Source organism: Scyliorhinus torazame, chromosome 5, assembly GCF_047496885.1.
Source record: "Scyliorhinus torazame isolate Kashiwa2021f chromosome 5, sScyTor2.1, whole genome shotgun sequence".
NCBI classification, from domain to species: Eukaryota; Metazoa; Chordata; class Chondrichthyes; order Carcharhiniformes; family Scyliorhinidae; genus Scyliorhinus; species Scyliorhinus torazame.
The window spans coordinates 9,663,025-9,681,723 of record NC_092711.1 but is presented as its reverse complement, the minus strand read 5'-3'; the positions used below and the strand labels follow the sequence as shown (position 1 = coordinate 9,681,723).

The 18,699-nt window shown below is 51.6% G+C and overlaps 1 gene segment (V, D, J or C); it reads left to right on the top strand.

Annotated features, from left to right (window-relative positions):
* The window catches only part of LOC140418169 (T cell receptor alpha variable 38-2/delta variable 8-like), a 154,494-nt gene extending 142,270 nt beyond the window's left edge, over positions 1-12,224 (top strand). The window contains 1 exon segment of the V gene segment in view: positions 11,427-12,224. Coding sequence covers positions 11,427-11,743 — 317 coding nt within the window.
* The last annotated feature ends 6,475 nt before the right edge of the window (positions 12,225-18,699 follow it).

Here is an 18,699-nt window from a genome sequence, read left to right as displayed (position 1 = left end):
ACCCAGTGTCCTCAACCATTCCTCATACGACAAGTTCTTCATTCCAGGGAACATTCTTGTGAACCTCCACTGGACCCTTTCCAAGGCAGCACATCCTTCCTTAGATACAGGGCCTAAAACTGCTCACAATACTCCAAATGGGGTCTGCCCAGAGCCTTGTACAGCCTCAGAAGTACATCCCTGGTCTTGTATTCTCGCCCTCTTGACATGAATGCTCAGAATCAGGGGTAGACCATTGCAGACTGAGATGAGGAGGAATTTCTTCATTGAAAGGATGAAGAATCTTGGAATTCTCCGATCCAGAGGGTTGTGGAAGCACCATCATTGAGTATGTGTCTGTGTAGTGTGTGTGTCTGTGAGTGTGTGTGTTCCTGTGTGTGTTTGTGACTGTCTGTGTGTGTGTGTCTGTGTGTGTGTGCCTGGGTGTGTGACTGTGTGTGTTACTGTGTGTGTGTTTGTGTCTGTCTGTGTGTGTGTGTCTGTGTCTGGGTGTGTGTGTGTGTGTGTGACGGTGTGTCTGCGAGTGTGTGTGTCTGCGTGTGTGTGTGTCTGTGCGTGCGTGGCTGTGTGTGTGTGGCTGTGTGTGTCTGTGTCTCGTGTGTGTGCGAGTGTGTGGCTGCCTGTGTGTGGCTGTGTGTGTGGCTGTGTGTGTGTGGCTGTGTGTGTGTGTCTGTCTGTCTGTGTGTGTGTGGCTGTGTGTCTGTCTGTGTGTGTGTGGGGGTGTGTGTGGCTGTGTAGGAGTGTGTGTGGCTGTGCGTGTGTGTGTGTGGCTTTGTGTGTGTGTCTGTGTGTGGCTGTGTGGGCTGTGTGTGTGTGTGTGCGTGTGTGGCTGTGTGCGTGTGTGGCTGTGTGCGAGTGTGGCTGTGTGCGTGTGTGGCTGTGTGCGTGTGTGGCTGTGTGCGTGTGTGGCTGTGTGCGTGTGTGTGTCTGGGTGCGTGTCTGTGTCTGGGTGCGTGTCTGTGTCTGGGTGCGTATCTGTGTCTGGGTGCGTATCTTTGTCTGGGTGCGTATCTGTGTCTGGGTGCGTGTCTGTGTCTGGGTGCGTGTCTGTGTCTGGGTGCGTGTCTGTGTCTGGGTGCGTGTCTGTGTCTGGGTGCGTGTCTGTGTCTGGGTGCGTGTCTGTGTCTGGGTGCGTGTCTGTGTCTGGGTGCGTGTCTGTGTCTCTGTAGTGTGTGTCTGGGTGCGCGTGTGTGGCTGTGCGTGTGTGGCTGTGCGTGTGTGTCTGTGTGTGTGTCTGTGTGTGTTACTGTGTGTGTCTGTGTCTGGGTGTGTGTCTGTGTCTCTGTACTGTGTGTCCGTGTGTGTGTGTCCGTGTGTGTGTGTCCGTGTGTGTGTGTCCGTGTGTGTGCTTCCGTGTGTGTGCGTCCGTGTGTGTGCGCCTGTGTTTGTGTGCGTCTGTGTTTGTGTGTGTCTGTGTTTGTGTGTGTCTTTGTTTGTGTGTGTCTGTGTTTGTGTGTGTCTGTATTTTTGGCTGTGGCTGTGTGTGTGTGTGGCTGTGTGTGTGTGGCTGTGTGTGTGTGGCTGTGTGTCTTGCTGTGTGTGTGTGGATGTGCGTGTGTATGTGTGGCTGTGTGTGTGTGTGGTTGTGTGCGGCTGTGTGTGCAGCTCTGTGTGTGTGGCTGTGTGTGTGTGTTCCTGTGTGTGTGTTCCTGTGTGTGTGTTCCTGTGTGTGTGTTCTTGTGTGTGTGTTCCTGTGTGTGTGTTCCTGTGTGTGTGTTCCTGTGTGTGTGTTCCTGTGTGTGTGTTCCTGTGTGTGTGTTCCTGTGTGTGTGTTCCTGTGTGTGTGTTCCTGTGTGTGTGTTCCTGTGTGTGTGTGCCTGGGTGTGTTACTGTGTGTGTGTTTGTGTCTGTCTGTGTGTGTGGCTGTGTCCGTGTGTGTGTGTCCATGTGTGTGTCCGTGTGTGTGTCCGTGTGTGTGTCCGTGTGTGTGTGTGTGTCCGTGTGTGTGTGTGTGTCCGTGTGTGTGTGTGTGTCCGTGTGTGTGTGTGTGGCTGTGTGTGTGTGTGTGGCTGTGTGTGTGTGTGTGGCTGTGTGTGTGTGTGTGGCTGTGTGTGTGTGTGGCTGTGTGTGTGTGTGGCTGTGGAAAGTCCAGGGGAAAGTCCAGAAGAGGGACAAGGTTGGAAGTGAGAGAGTGTCATGCTTGTGTGTGTGAGAGAGAGAGAGACAGAGTTCAGCAGAGGGAGATTGCTGACAATGAGATTGTGTGTGTGTGTATGTTTGTGTCTGTCTGTGATGCAGAGAGAATCCAGCAGATGGAGATTGATGAAAGTGAGACTGTGTGTGTGTGTGTAATGCATGAAGGGTCCAGCAGATGGAGATTGCTAAAAGTGAGACTGGTTGTGTGTGTGTGCGTGTGATGCAGAGAAAGTCCAGCAGAGGGAGATTGGTGAAAGTGAGACTGTGTGTGTAATACATAAAGGGTCCAGCAGATGGAGATTGCTGAAAGTGAGACTATGTCTGTGTCTGTGTGTCTGTGTCTGTGTGTGTGTGTGTGTGTGTGTGTCTGTGTGTGTGTCTGTGTATGTGTGGCTGTGTGCATGTGGCTGTGTGCGTGTGGCTGTGTGTGTGTGTGTCCGTGTGTGTGTGTCCATGTGTGTGTGTCCGTGTGTGTGTGTGTGGCTGTGTGTGTGTGTGTGGCTGTGTGTGTGTGTGTGTGGCTGTGTGTGTGTGTGTGTGGCTGTGTGTGTGTGTGGCTGTGTGTGTGTGTGGCTGTGTGTGTGTGTGGCTGTGGGTGTGTGTGTGGGGGTGTGTGTGGCTGTGCGTGTGTGGCTGTGCAGGAGTGTGTGTGGCTGTGCGTGTGTGTGTGTGGCTTTGTGTGTGTGTCTGTGTGTGGCTGTGTGGGCTGTGTGTGTGTGTGTGCGTGTGTGGCTGTCTGTGTGTGGCTGTCTGTGTGTGGCTGTGTGCGTGTGTGGCTGTGTGCGTGTGTGGCTGTGTGCGTGTGTGGCTGTGTGCATGTGTGGCTGTGTGCGTGTGTGGCTGTGTGTGTGTGTGTGTCTGTGTGTGTGTGGGGGTGTGTGTGGCTGTGCGTGTGTGGCTGTGTAGGAGTGTGTGTGGCTGTGCGTGTGTGTGTGTGGCTTTGTGTGTGTGTCTGTGTGTGGCTGTGTGGGCTGTGTGTGTGTGTGTGCGTGTGTGGCTGTCTGTGTGTGGCTGTCTGTGTGTGGCTGTCTGTGTGTGGCTGTGTGCGTGTGTGGCTGTGTGCGTGTGTGGCTGTGTGCGTGTGTGGCTGTGTGCGTGTGTGGCTGTGTGCGTGTGTGGTTGTGTGCGTGTGTGCCTGTGTCTGGGTGTGTGCCTGTGTCTGGGTGTGTGCCTGTGTCTGGGTGTGTGCCTGTGTCTGGGTGTGTGCCTGTGTCTGGGTGTGTGTCTGTGACTGGGTGTGTGCCTGTGTCTGGGTGTGTGTCTGTGTCTCTGTAGTGTGTGTCTGGGTGCGCGTGTCTGGGTGCGCGTGTCTGGGTGCGGGTGTGTGGCTGCGCGTGTGTGGCTGCGCGTGTGTCTGTGTGTGTGTTACTGTGTGTGTCTGTGTCTGGATGTGTGTCTGTGTCTCTGTAGTGTGTGTGTCCGTGTGTGTGTGTCCGTGTGTGTGTGTCCCCGTGTGTGTGTGTGTGTCCGTGTGTGTGCTTCCGTGTGTGTGTGTCCGTGTGTGTGTGTGTCCATGTGTGTCTGGCTTTGTGTATGTTTCTACGTGTGTGTCCGTGTTTCTGTGTGTGTGTGTGCCTGTGTTTGTGTGTGCCTGTGTTTGTGTGTGTCTTTGTTTGTGTGTGTCTTTGTTTGTGTGTGTCTTTGTTTGTGTGTGTCTGTGTTTGTGTGTGTCTGTGTTTGTGTGTGTCTGTATTTTTGGCTGTGTGTGTGTGGCTGTGTGTCTTGCTGTGTGTGTGGGGGTGTGTGTGTGTGTGGATGTGCGTGTGTATGTGTGGCTGTGTGTGTGTGTGGTTGTGTGGCTGTGTGCGGCTGTGAGTGCTGCTCTGTGTGTGTGGCTGTGTGTGTGTGTGGCTGTGTGTGTGTGTGGCTGTGTGTGTGTGTGGCTGTGTGTGTGTGTGGCTGTGTGTGTGTGTGGCTGTGTGTGTGTGTGGCTGTGTGTGTGTGTGGCTGTGTGTGTGTGTGGCTGTGTGTGTGTGTGTGTCTGTGTGTGTGTTCCTGTGTGTGTGTGTCCGTGTCTGAGTGCGTGTGTCTGTGAGTGTGTGTGTTCCTGTGTGTGTGTTCGTGACTGTCTGTGTGTGTGTGTCTGTGTGTGTGTGCCTGGGTGTGTGACTGTGTGTGTTACTGTGTGTGTTTGTGTCTGTCTGTGTGTGTGTGTCTGTGTCTGGGTGTGTCTGCGAGTGTGTGAGTGTCTGCGTGTGTGTGTGTCTGCGTGTGTGTGTGTCTGCGTGTGTGTGTGTCTGCGTGTGTGTGGCTGTGTGTGTGGCTGTGGCTGTGTGTGTGTGGCTGTGTGTGTGTGGCTGTGTGGCTGTGGCTGTGTGGCTGTGTGTGTGTGTGTGTGTGTGGCTGTGTGTGGGTGTGTGGGTGTGTGTGTGTGTGGGTGTGTGTGTGTGTGGCTCTGTGCGTGTGTGGCTCTGTGCGTGTGTGGCTCTGTGCGTGTGTGGCTGTGTGCATGTGTGGCTGTGTGCATGTGTGGCTGTGTGCATGTGTGGCTGTGTGCGTGTGGCTGTGTGTGTGTGGCTGTGTCCGTGTGTGTGTGTCCATGTGTGTGTGTCCGTCAGTGTGTGTGTGTGTGGCTGTGTGTGTGTGTGGCTGTGTGTGTGTGTGGCTGTGTGTGTGTGTGTGGCTGTGTGTGTGTGTGTGGCTGTGTGTGTGTGTGGCTGTGTGTGTGTGTGGCTGTGTGTGTGTGTGTGGCTGTGTGTGTGTGTGTGGCTGTGTGTGTGTGTGTGGCTGTGTGTGTGTGTGGCTGTGTGTGTGTGTGGCTGTGTGTGTGTGTGGCTGTGGAAAGTCCAGGGGAAAGTCCAGAAGAGGGACAAGGTTGGAAGTGAGAGAGTGTCATGCTTGTGTGTGTGAGAGAGAGAGAGACAGAGTTCAGCAGAGGGAGATTGCTGACAATGAGATTGTGTGTGTGTATGTTTGTGTCTGTCTGTGATGCAGAGAGAATCCAGCAGATGGAGATTGATGAAAGTGAGACTGTGTGTGTGTGTGTAATGCATGAAGGGTCCAGCAGATGGAGATTGCTAAAAGTGAGACTGGTTGTGTGTGTGCGTGTGATGCAGAGAAAGTCCAGCAGAGGGAGATTGGTGAAAGTGAGACTGTGTGTGTAATACATAAAGGGTCCAGCAGATGGAGATTGCTGAAAGTGAGACTATGTCTGTGTGTCTGTGTCTGTGTGTCTGTGTCTGTGTGTGTGTGTGTGTCTGTGTGTGTGTCTGTGTCTGTGTGTGTGTCTGTGTATGTGTGGCTGTGTGCATGTGGCTGTGTGTGTGTGGCTGTGTGTGTGTGTGTCCGTGTGTGTGTGTCCGTGTGTGTGTGTCCGTGTGTGTGTGTCCGTGTGTGTGTGTGTGTGTGTGGCTGTGTGTGTGTGTGGCTGTGTGTGTGTGTGGCTGTGTGTGTGTGTGGCTGTGTCGGTGTGTGGCTGTGTGGGTGTGTGGCTGTGTGTGTGTCTGTGTGTGTGTGTGGGGGTGTGTGTGGCTGTGCGTGTGTGGCTGTGTAGGAGTGTGTGTGGCTGTGCGTGTGTGTGTGTGGCTTTGTGTGTGTGTCTGTGTGTGTGTGTGTGCGTGTGTGGCTGTCTGTGTGTGGCTGTGTGCGGCTGTGTGCGTGTGTGGCTGTGTGCGTGTGTGGCTGTGTCTGGGTGTGTGCCTGTGTCTGGGTGTGTGCCTGTGTCTGGGTGTGTGCCTGTGTCTGGGTGTGTGTCTGTGTCTGGGGGGGTGTGTGTGTGTGGGGGTGTGTGTGTGTGGGGGTGTGTGTGTGTGGGGGTGTGTGTGGGGGGGTGTGTGTGGGGGGGGGTGTGTTGGGGTGTGTGTGTGTGTGTGGGGGGGGGTGTGTGTGGGGTGTGTGTGTGTGTGGGGGGGGTGTGTGTGTGTGGGGGGGGGGTGTGTGTGTGGGGGTGTGTGTGTGTGTGTGTGGGGGGGGGGTGTGGGTGTGTGTGTGTGTGGGGGGGGGGTGGGGGTGTGTGTGTGTGTGGGGGTGTGTGTGTGTGTGTGTGGGGGGTTTGTGTGTGTGTGGGGGGGGTGTGTGTGGGGGGGGTGTGTGTGTGGGGCGGGGTGTGTGTGGGTGTGTGTGTGTGGGTGTGTGTGTGTGTGGGGGGGGTGTGTGTGGGGGTGTGTGTGTGTGTGGGGGGTGTGTGTGTGTGGGGGGGTGTGTGTGTGTGGGGGGGTGTGTGTTTGGGGGGGGGGGTGTGGGGGTGTGTGTGTGGGGGTGGGGGTGTGGGGGGGGTGTGTGGGGTGGGGGGGGGGTGTGGGGGGTGTGTGTGTGTGGGGGGGGGGGTGTGTGGGGGGTGTGTGTGTGTGGGGGGGTGTGTGTGGGGGTGTGTGTGTGTGGGGGGGTGGTGTGTGGGGGGGGTGTGTGGGGGGGGGGGTGTGGGGGGGGGGGGTGTGTGGGGGGGGGTGTGGGGGGTGTGTGTGTGGGGGGGGTGTGTGTGGGGGTGTGTGTGTGGGGGGGGTGTGTGTGGGGGTGTGTGTGTGTGGGGTGTGTGTGTGTGGGGGGGGGGTGTGTGTGTGTGGGGTGTGTGTGTGTGTGGGGGGGTGTGTGTGTGGGGGGGGTGTGTGTGTGGGGTGTGTGTGTGTGTGGGGGGGTGTGTGTGTGGGGGGGGTGTGTGGGGGGGGGGGGTGTGTGGGGGGGGGTGTTTGTGTGGGGGTGTGGTGTGTGTGTGGCTGTGGAAAGTCCAGAAGAGGGACAAGGTTGGAAGTGAGAGAGTGTCATGCTTGTGTGTGTGAGAGAGAGAGAGACAGAGTTCAGGAGAGGGAGATTGCTGACAATGAGATTGTGTGTGTGTATGTTTGTGTCTGTCTGTGATGCAGAGAGAATCCAGCAGATGGAGATTGATGAAAGTGAGACTGTGTGTGTGTGTGTAATGCATGAAGGGTCCAGCAGATGGAGATTGCTAAAAGTGAGACTGGTTGTGTGTGTGTGCGTGTGATGCAGAGAAAGTCCAGCAGAGGGAGATTGCTGAAAGTGAGACTGTGTGTGTAATACATAAAGGGTCCAGCAGATGGAGATTGCTGAAAGTGAGACTGTGTGTCTGTGTGTGTGTGTGTATGAACTAGCTGGCTGAGAATGTATCTCGTGATGTGCGCTGCAGTTTTATTCATTGGGGAGTGGCTGCACATTTCGAGTCTGGGGTAACAATGATAACCGGCTTCGCTATTTCTCCCCAAGCATCTGGACATTGTTCATTTTGAGAACACACATCCCACAATTCAGGAGATATGCTGAAGGACGATGTGCTTTGGGAAACGCCGCTTATTCTTAAGATCGCCTTTGTGAAGTTGGCAATTTGGTGATTTTTAAATAAACTCTGGAACCCAGCAACACAATCCGATAAAATCAACCTTGTTAATAAGCCTTTGCTGAAGACTCCTGCAATTGGCAGAGGAGATGGGGAAATGGCTGATAATGTGTGGAAGCAGAGGATCAGGTGGAGCCAGAGAACCTGATATTATGTCTATGCTTGTATTGCATTAGCTTCAGTCTGAGATATGACTGCAACAGATCGTGCCTCTGTGTATGTTGCAGTGGACCGTGTCTCTGGTGCTATTATATTGGACCTCTTGTCTGTTTATATTGCACTGGACCGTGTCTTTCTAAATACAGCATTAAGAAGACAGCAAAAGCACTAAATGCACCCTGAAACTTCGGAATGCACCCCGGAGAACCGAACGTACAGAGTTTTAAAAATTGTTTCATTCGATTTGGGCGTCCCCGGTTATTATTTTGCGATTTCAGACACAACCGCATTGCTGGGTCGGGGTGTCAAGTGTAAGCCAGACCGGGTCAAGGTGCCAGATTTCCGTCCCCTAATTACAACAGTGAAGCTGACGGGTTTCCACGACAACCAATGATCATCATTATTGAGGCGAGTCTGGCTTGTCAATTCCATAATATTTTTATTAATGCATTGAATTCAGTAAATTCCCCCCCCCCCCCCGCTGCCAGGGTGAGAATTGAACCTCCTGCCCTGATATCAGCAACACGGATCTTTGAATACCTGAGCGAGGAGTTTTACCGCTGCAACACCGTTTTGGATAAGAGCGAAATGTGAATGTAAATGATTAAGTTGCATCGCCGTGAACCTGACCAGTCTCCAGAGTCCAGCAGTGGTAGTGGGGAAATTGAAAACTTTTGAACAAAGCAGAAAATCAAGTTGCTAATCCCAAGACCTCTGGTCGCTTAAATCAGGCGCATTGACCTGTCGTTGTCGGGCAGTTTAGGAGGTTGACTGTTTTGTATTACATTGTCATTGGTTTATGATGTAATGCAATATTCCCAGGATTGCTGTCCTCCCTCTTTTACTCCCTTCCCGTCACTTTGCAACATTTCCTCTCCAACTCCCACACACCCTGCACAAAATAGTTCTGAAATAGAATTGCGGCTGGACATCCGTCATTTTCCCATTTCTTCATCAGCCTGTGGTGGAAATAATTGCTCAGGTTTACAAAGCGTCAGGAAAACTCGGCTGAACTCATATCTTTCCTCCTTGATTAGTTTTTCTCTGAATGGAAAAACCGACACCTTCCGGTTTCCGGTTCCCATTTTCCGGTTCCGGTTTCCATTTCCCGGTTTCCGGTTCCCATTTCCCGGTTTCCGGTTCCGGTTTCCCATTTCCCGGTTTCCTTCGCTCACAAAATGGGCTGGGTTACGCTCCGGTTCCCGGAGAATCGCTCGGGAGTCTCTCGCGCGCGGACTAGGCGGCGCGGGCCGGGGGCCATGGACGGAGGCCCCCGCGGCGAATCTCCGAGGAAAACTGGCCGAGTTCCCGACCGCGTGCTTCTCACCGCCTAGCGGTCGGTGGATGGTCCAGGGGGGGTGAGTCCACCATGACGCACGAGCCGCTGGAGGCCGCCGCCGTCCGCAGGTGCGGACTCCCGACCGGAGGTGCCGGGCCGGTATCCGCAGCCAGAGCTGCGAGGAGCTCTCCGGGGCCCTGCTCGCCCCCTGCAGCGAATTTTGTTTTATTGATAGAATTTACAGTGCAGAAGGAGGCCATTCGGCCCATCGAGTCTGCACCGGCTCTTGGAGGAGGTGTTGTTGCCTGTCCTTACTGATTGTGGCCTGTGGGTTAGAAAGTTCAGGATCCAGTCGCGGAGGGAGGAGCCAAGGCCACGGAGTTTGGAGATGAGTTTCGGAGGAATGATGGTGTTGAAGGCTGAGCTGTAGTCGATAAATAGGAGTCGGACATAGGTCTGACATATTGTCCAGACGGTACAGTTGCAAGGAATATGAGCTGCACGTGCTTGAACAGCTGTAATTAAAGGTGATGGGACCTCCTTCAAAATGCTTCTCTGTAGCCGACTCCTGCGAGAGCGAGTCTGCAGTTCTAACATCGTGTTGTCTCCACACCCACATGCCGCTCACCCTGGTCTATGTGCTCGGTGAAATCGTTAAATATGAATTCTTCACCTGTGCCACAAGACTTCAGTCAATACGTCTCTCTTCTCTCTGTTCATGTGTTTCCTTGTACCTAACCTTCTCACTGTCCACATGGCTATACAGAAATATGTCAATCCCAATCCCACCGCACGGCATGGGGTTACCGGCTACTCTGATGGGGAAATAGTCCTATTGCTTGATTGTTGTTACACTTGAACAAACTCCTGCTATTTATCTCTGTATCAGGGCACCCAGACACTAATTTAACGACGGTGATTTGTCGACACTATTGGATCATCCGTCTTGCCACAAACCCCAGAACTATTGAAGCATTTCAAACTCACATACAGAAAGGCCTGGACACATTCGGCATCAGGATGATAAGTGGCCGGTAAAATCTGTGCCACAAAAGCAGCATGCAATGTTCATCTCAAACGAGAGCACATTTCCCCATGGACTCTTGGTACTGAGTCCTCGATCATAAATACTGTGGAGGTTGCCACTGAGCAGAAAAATCTACTGGACCTATCATGTAAATACGCCGTTAGAAATGTGAAGCGAGGAACTAGTCTCCAAACTCCCCAAAGCCTGCCCCAAATCTACAAGGAATGCACCAGGCGTGTGATTGAATTCTTCCCACTTGCCTGGATTAGCGCCATTTCAATAATACTCAAGTAGCCTCACACCATCCAAGATAAAATCGACTCCTTGATTCGCGCGTCACCCATCACCTTAAACATTCCCCCACTTCACCGCCAGAGCGCATTGGCAGCACGGTGAGCCATCTACAAGATTCACGGCAGCAAATCACAAAGGCACCTTTGTGAATACCTTCAAAAGTTGCGAACTCTACCAGCTCGAAGGACATGGGCAACAGATCCCTGTGAAGATTGTTCAACTGGAGTTCGCCTTTAAATCACGCAGCATCCTGATTTGCAAATATGCCCCCGTTCTTTAACCAGGGAGGCAGTGGCGGATCGAATCCCCCCACGGTACTTGGTGAAATTTAAATTCAATAAAAATCTAGGATTTAAAAGTATGACAACCAGTAAGAATTATCACGAATGGCCTTTAAGGAAGGAACTCTGCCATCTTTCTGGGCATCCACAGCAATGTGTTTGACTCTTCAATGATAAAGGCAAGAAATGATGGCTCACCATAGCCAAATAAAAACGTTCCTGCGGCAATATCCGGCTATTCCATAGGTCACACCACAGGCGCCCTACACCAGATCGATGGGTCGGGTCAAAAAGGCCCACATTACCTCCTTGAGTGAATTTCTCTGTCAGAGGGTCGGTGCAGATGTCATGCACCGAATGACCTCCTTCTACACTGTAGGGATTCTCTGATTCGATGTTTCTAGTATAATTGAGCTTGGATCCTGACAGCGACGTTGAGGGGAACAAATTGGAAACTGAACCGTGAGGGTGATCTTACTGGAGTCGCTGGTACGACTATCCCAATAATAAGGTCGATAGAATTCTGAAAACAAACTGATTGGCAGGCAAAAAAAAACATTCAGTAGTCTGTCCTTCGAGTCACATTCAGTAGCCCCATGTCTGATCCGTACATCTGGACCATTAGTCTGGATGCATTCCCTGTGAGGGCAGTGAGTACCGATCAGCTCGGGCTCAGACACTAACCACCTTCCCGGTGCATTGGCGACAGAAGGAAGTGAGGTGAGGACATCCGGAGACAAGGCAGCAGATTGTTGAGGGCGGGGATCAGGTCGGCTGCCTTCAAGTGTCCAACCCCCTCTTCACAGAGCGCACAATGCGGCCACTCGGCATCTGGCTGCTGTGGGGAGCTCTTCTACCAGGTCATTTTGGAACTAACATCTTTCATTCCTTCCATCGTGTCCTGAGCATGATGTGAAATAAAGAGCCTATTTTGATATATTATCTGTGTTGATTCTTTTTCAGATCTGAGTCACGGCGATTCTGTCTCTCAGCCGATTTCCTCGCAGGTTGAGACGGAAGGAGGTGGGGTGACTTTAAACTGTGCCTATGATACTGCATCGAGCAGCTATAGCTTGCTCTGGTACCGGCAACACCCAGACACACAGCCCGAGTATGTATTGAGGAAGAATTCTGGTGGTTATGAAAACAAAGCAGATTTTGCTGGAGATCGTTTCTCTGTGGATCTCCAGACCTCGAAGAAATTCATCAGTTTAAGTATATCGAGGCTGAGGCTGACTGACGCTGCCGTGTATTACTGCGCCTTCTGGGACACACAGTGATAAAAAGCAGCATCATCCCTGTACACAAACTGTAGGTGGAAACTGCAGCCTGTTGAATCATGTGGAGGATCGCGGGCAGCTGCAGCCACAAGGAGCAGCGGTGCTGTCAGCCACTCAGTCACACGCGGGAGAGGAAACCACATCAACCTCCCATCAAACTGTCATCTAACTGGACCCAGCATGGGCTGAGAAAACAAACTGATGAATCCAATCCGACCGGCAGTCAAAGCAGACAAACATAATTGAATGGGCCTTTTCTAACCCCCGCACTCTGTAACCTGCTGCGGTGTGAGATTGGCCGTGGTGAGCTGCGCATCCCCCTGGTCCAGCAGCAAACTCTCAGTCAAAGATGTTTCTGCCCAGTTTAGAGAAGCATATCCACTAGTGCTCGCTCTGTGTCCCTCACAGCCCATTGTCGAGGGGTAGAAAAGACACAGGGGTACAGTCAGTGTCCCAGATGGTGACGGTGGCGTGTGTGTGTTTGTGGGGGGGCCGGGGGGGGGGGGGGGGGGGGGCCGGGGGGGGGGGGGCGGACACGAGACTCTGCCATGTGGCAACATCCTGAATGATTCCTCTGTGCTCCCGTGTGAGGCTTCTGCCGCTGCCGCTTGATTCTAAGGGCTGCTCCCTGAGCGTTGAATGCAGCCAGTCGCTGAGCTGGGGCACTGAGGAAATCAGGACTCCCCTGCACAGTGACATTGATGTAACATCCCATTCATTTAATCATGAGTATCATCGATTTTCATTCTTTTTTAATGATTAAACTGTAGTTTGATTCTTTCTTTTGCCTCTCTATTTTGTCCAGTTTCTTTTCCAATTTATGTTGCTCAATTATTCAGCTTCTTTCCCCATCTTCCCATTTATGTTCAACCACTCCCATTTCCCCATCCGACTCAGGACAATCTGCAATCTGTATCCATGCCACAGGCATTTTCCCTTCTCTGTCACTCGGCATCCACATAATCTCCTTAAACTGTGTTCAACCAACCTTCCCACTGTCCATGTGTCAACACAGAACTGTGTCCAATTCTCTACCATCCAGCACGGACGGGTGGTCAATCTGAGCTATTGCAATTCACTTTTTGTCACTTAATAACAAACTCCTTGTCTTGATCTCTCTTTTCCGTTCACAGTTCTCAGGCGCGCCTGTACCAACGCCGCCTGTTGGAGTTTATTTGTATGGATCACTGTAGTAAATGTGATCTCAGACTCCAAATGCTCTGAAGCAGTCCAGACAGAGCAAGTCTTGGATGCAAAATTGGTTGAGAGAGTGGAGGCAGACGGCTATGGTGTTTTTGTTACTGTACTCCCGGTCCAGTGGTGTACTTTAGGGATCGCTGCTGGGTCTCTTGTTACTTGTAGTCTCCATTAATGATCTAGCCGGCAATGTCGGGGTTATAATCAGTAAGTTCACAGATGCTGAAAGATAGACTGTGTATGTGTGTGTCTGTGTGTGTGTCTGTGTCTGTCTGTCTGTGTCTGTGTGTGTGTGTGTGTGTCTGTGTGTGTGTGTCTGTCTGTCTGTGTGTGTCTGTCTGTCTGTGTGTGTCTGTCTGTGAGTGTGTGTGTGTCTATGTGTCTACTTCGGATTTCGGCGGCAGCGGTGCGCAGGGGCCTTCTGGGAGGTGAGTAGTGAGTTTAAAACCACTTACCTTTACAGGAGCAGCCCTTCGGATTTCGGCGGGAACCGGAAGTTCGACCTCTGGCAAGTTTCCCCCCCCCCCCCCCCAACCAATAAATTCTGGTGGAGAGGTGTGTGGGGCGCCGTGTGTGGGGCGCCGTGTGTGGGGCACCGTGTGTGGGGCGCCGTGTGTGGGGCGCCGTGTGTGGGGCGCCATGTGTGGGGCGCCGTGTGTGGGGCGCCATGTGTGTGTGGCCGTGGAAAGTCCAGGGGAAAGTCCAGAAGAGGGACAAGGTTGGAAGTGAGAGAGTGTCATGCTTGTGTGTGTGAGAGAGAGAGAGAGACAGAGTTCAGCAGAGGGAGATTGCTGACAATGAGATTGTGTGTGTGTGTATGTTTGTGTCTGTCTGTGATGCAGAGAGAATCCAGCAGATGGAGATTGATGAAAGTGAGACTGTGTGTGTGTGCGTGTGATGCAGAGAAAGTCCAGCAGAGGGAGATTGCTGAAGTGAGACTGTGTGTGTGTGTGTAATGCATGAAGGGTCCAGCAGATGGAGATTGCTAAAAGTGAGACTGGTTGTGTGTGTGTGTGTGTGATGCAGAGAAAGTCCAGCAGAGGGAGATTGCTGAAAGTGAGACTGTGTGTGTGTATGTAATGCATGAAGGGTCCAGTAGATGGAGATTGCTGAAAGTGAGACTGTGTGTGTGTCTGTGTGTGTGTGTCTGTCTGTGTGTGTGTGTCTGTGTGTCTGTGTGTCTGTCTGTGTCTGTGTGTGTGTCTGTGTGTGTGTCTGTGTGTGTGTGTGTCTGTGTGTGTGTGTGTCTGTGTGTGTGTGTGTCTGTGTGTGTGTCTGTGTGTGTGTCTGTGTGTGTGTCTGTGTGTGTGTCTGTGTGTGTGTCTGTGTGTGTGTCTGTGTGTGTCTGTGTGTGTCTGTGTGTGTCTGTGTGTGTCTGTGTGTGTCTGTGTGTGTCTGTGTGTGTCTGTGTGTGTCTGTGTGTGTCTGTGTGTGTCTGTGTGTGTCTGTGTGTGTCTGTGTGTGTCTGTGTGTGTCTGTGTGTGTCTGTGTGTGTCTGTGTGTGTCTGTGTGTGTCTGTGTGTGTCTGTGTGTGTCTGTGTGTGTCTGTGGAGAATGTATCTCGTGATGTGCGCTGCAGTTTTATTCATTGGGGAGTGGCTGCACATTTCGAGTCTGGGGTAACAATGATAACCGGCTTCGCTATTTCTCCCCAAGCATCTGGACATTGTTCATTTTGAGAACACACATCCCACAATTCAGGAGATATGCTGAAGGACGATGTGCTTTGGGAAACGCCGCTTATTCTTAAGATCGCCTTTGTGAAGTTGGCAATTTGGTGATTTTTAAATAAACTCTGGAACCCAGCAACACAATCCGATAAAATCAACCTTGTTAATAAGCCTTTGCTGAAGACTCCTGCAATTGGCAGAGGAGATGGGGAAATGGCTGATAATGTGTGGAACCAGAGGATCAGGTGGAGCCAGAGAACCTGATATTATGTCTATGCTTGTATTGCATTAGCTTCAGTCTGAGATATGACTGCAACAGATCATGCCTCTGTGTATGTTGCAGTGGACCGTGTCTCTGGTGCTATTATATTGGACCTCTTGTCTGTTTATATTGCACTGGACCGTGTCTTTCTAAATACAGCATTAAGAAGACAGCAAAAGCACTAAATGCACCCTGAATCTAATGACTGCACCCCGGAGAACCGAACGTACAGAGTTTTAAAAATTGTTTCATTCGATTTGGGCGTCCCCGGTTATTATTTTGCGATTTCAGACACAACCGCATTGCTGGGTCGGGGTGTCAAGTGTAAGCCAGACCGGGTCAAGGTGCCAGATTTCCGTCCCCTAATTACAACAGTGAAGCTGACGGGTTTCCACGACAACCAATGATCATCATTATTGAGGCGAGTCTGGCTTGTCAATTCCATAATATTTTTATTAATGCATTGAATTCAGTAAATTCCCCCCCCCCCCGCTGCCATGGTGAGAATTGAACCTCCTGCCCTGATATCACCAACACGGATCTTTGAATACCTGAGCGAGGAGTTTTACCGCTGCAACACCATTTTGGATAACAGCGAAATGTGAATGTAAATGATTAAGTTGCATCGCCGTGAACCTGACCAGTCTCCAGAGTCCAGCAGTGGTAGTGGGGAAATTGAAAACTTTTGAACAAAGCAGAAAATCAAGTTGCTAATCCCAAGACCTCTGGTCGCTTAAATCAGGCGCATTGACCTGTCGTTGTCGGGCAGTTTAGGAGGTTGACTGTTTTGTATTACATTGTCATTGGTTTATGATGTAATGCAATATTCCCAGGATTGCTGTCCTCCCTCTTTCACTCCCTTCCCGTCACTTTGCAACATTTCCTCTCCAAGTCCCACACACCCTGCACAAAATAGTTCTGAAATAGAATTGCGGCTGGAAATCCGTCATTTTCCCATTTCTTCATCAGCCTGTGGTGGAAATAATTGCTCAGGTTTACAAAGCGTCAGGAAAACTCGGCTGAACTCACATCTTTCCTCCTTGATTAGTTTTTCTCTGAATGGAAAAACCGACACCTTCCGGTTCCGGTTTCCGGTTCCCATTTCCCGGTTTCCGGTTCCCATTTCCCGGTTTCCTTCGCTCACAAAATGGGCTGGGTTCCGCTCCGGTTCCCGGAGAATCGCTCGGGAGTCTCTCGCGCGCGGACTAGGCGGCGCGGGCCGGGGGCCATGGACGGAGGCCCCCGCGGCGATTCTCCGAGGAAAACTGGCCGAGTTCCCGACCGCGTGCTTCTCACCGCCTAGCGGTCGGTGGATGGTCCGGGGGGGGTGAGTCCACCATGACGCACGAGCCGCTGGAGGCCGCCGCTGTGCGCAGGCGCGGACTCCCGAGCGGAGGTGCCGGGCTGGTATCCGCAGCCAGAGCTGCGAGGAGCTCTCCGGGGCCCTGCTCGCCCCCTGCAGCGAATTTTGTTCTTTTCATAGAATTTACAGTGCAGAAGGAGGCCATTCGGCGCATCGAGTCTGCACTGGCTCTTGGAGGAGGTGTTGTTGCCTGTCCTTACTGATTGTGGCCTGTGGGTTAGAACGTTCAGGACCCAGTCGCAGAGGGAGGAGCCAAGGCCAAGGCCACGGAGTTTGGAGATGAGTTTCGGAGGAATGATGGTGTTGAAGGCTGAGCTGCAGTCGATAAATAGGAGTCGGACATAGGTCTGACATATTGTCCAGACGGTACAGTTGCAAAGAATATGAGCTGCACGTGCTTGAACAGCTGTAATTAATGGTGATGGGACCTCCTTCAAAATGCTTCTCTGTAGCCGACTCCTGCGAGAGCGAGTCTGCAGTTCTAACATCGTGTTTTCTCCACACCCACATGCCGCTCATCCTGGTCTATGTGCTCGGTGAAATCGTTAAATATGAATTCTTCACCTGTGCCACAAGACTTCAGTCAATATGTCTCTCTTCTCTCTGTTCATGTGTTTCCTTGTACCTAACCTTCTCACTGTCCACATGGCTATACAGAAATATGTCAATCCCAATCCCACCGCACGGCATGGGGTTACCGGCTACTCTGATGGGGAAATAGTCCTATTGCTTGACTGTTGTTACATTTGAACAAACTCCTGCTATTTATCTCTGTATCAGGGCACCCAGACACTAATTTAACGACGGTGATTTGTCGACACTATTGGATTATCCGTCTTGCCACAAACCCCAGAACTATTGAAGCATTTCAAACTCACATACAGAAAGGCCTGGACACATTCGGCATCAGGATGATAAGTGGCCGGTAAAATCTGTGCCACAAAAGCAGCATGCAATGTTCATCTCAAACGAGAGCACATTTCCCCATGGACTCTTGGTACTGAGTCCTCGATCATAAATACTGTGGAGGTTACCACTGAGCAGAAAAATCTACTGGACCTATCATGTAAATACGCCGTTAGAAATGTGAAGCGAGGAACTAGTCTCCAAACTCCCCAAAGCCTGCCCCAAATCTACAAGGAATGCACCAGGCGTGTGATTGAATTCTTCCCACTTGCCTGGATTAGCGCCATTTCAATAATACTCAAGTAGCCTCACACCATCCAAGATAAAATAGACTCCTTGATTCGCGCGTCACCCATCACCTTAAACATTCCCCCACTTCACCGCCAGAGCGCATTGGCAGCACGGTGAGCCATCGACAAGATTCACGGCAGCAAATCACAAAGGCACCTTTGTGAATACCTTCAAAAGTTGCGAGCTCTACCAGCTCGAAGGACATGGGCAACAGATCCCTGTGAAGATTGTTCAACTGGAGTTCGCCTTTAAATCACGCAGCATCCTGATTTGCAAATATGCCCCCGTTCTTTAACCAGGGAGGCAGTGGCGGGTCGAATCCCCCCACGGTACTTGGTGAAATTTAAATTCAATAAAAATCTAGGATTTAAAAGTATGACAACCAGTAAGAATTATCACGAATGGCCTTTAAGGAAGGAACTCTGCCATCCTTACCTGGGCACCCACAGCAATGTGTTTGACTCTTCAATGATAAAGGCAAGAAATGATGGCTCACCATAGCCAAATAAAAACGTTCCTGCGGCAATATCCGGCTATTCCATAGGTCACACCACAGGCGCCCTACACCAGATCGATGGGTCGGGTCAAAAAGGCCCACATTACCTCCTTGAGTGAATTTCTCTGTCAGAGGGTCGGTGCAGATGTCATGCACCGAATGACCTCCTTCTACACTGTAGGGATTCTCTGATTCGATGTTTCTAGTATAATTAAGCTTGGATCCTGACAGCGGCGTTGAGGGGAACAAATTGGAAACTGAACCGTGAGGGTGATCTTACTGGAGTCGCTGGTACGACTATCCCAATAATAAGGTCGATAGAATTCTGAAAACAAACTGATTGGCAGGCAAAAAAAAAACATTCAGTAGTCTGTCCTTCGAGTCACATTCAGTAGCCCCATGTCTGATCCGTACACCTGGACCATTAGTCTGGATGCATTCCCTGTGAGGGCAGTGAGTACAGATCAGCTCGGGCTCAGACACTAACCACCTTCCCGGTGCATTGGCGACAGAAGGAAGTGAGGTGAGGACATCCGGAGACAAGGCAGCAGATTGTTGAGGGCGGGGATCAGGTCGGCTGCCTTCAAGTGTCCAACCCCCTCTTCACAGAGCGCACGATGCGGCCACTCGGCATCTGGCTCCTGTGGGGAGCTCTTCTACCAGGTCATTTTGGAACTAACATCTTTCATTCCTTCCATCGTGTCCTGAGCATGATGTGAAATAAAGAGCCTATTTTGATATATTATCTGTGTTGATTCTTTTTCAGATCTG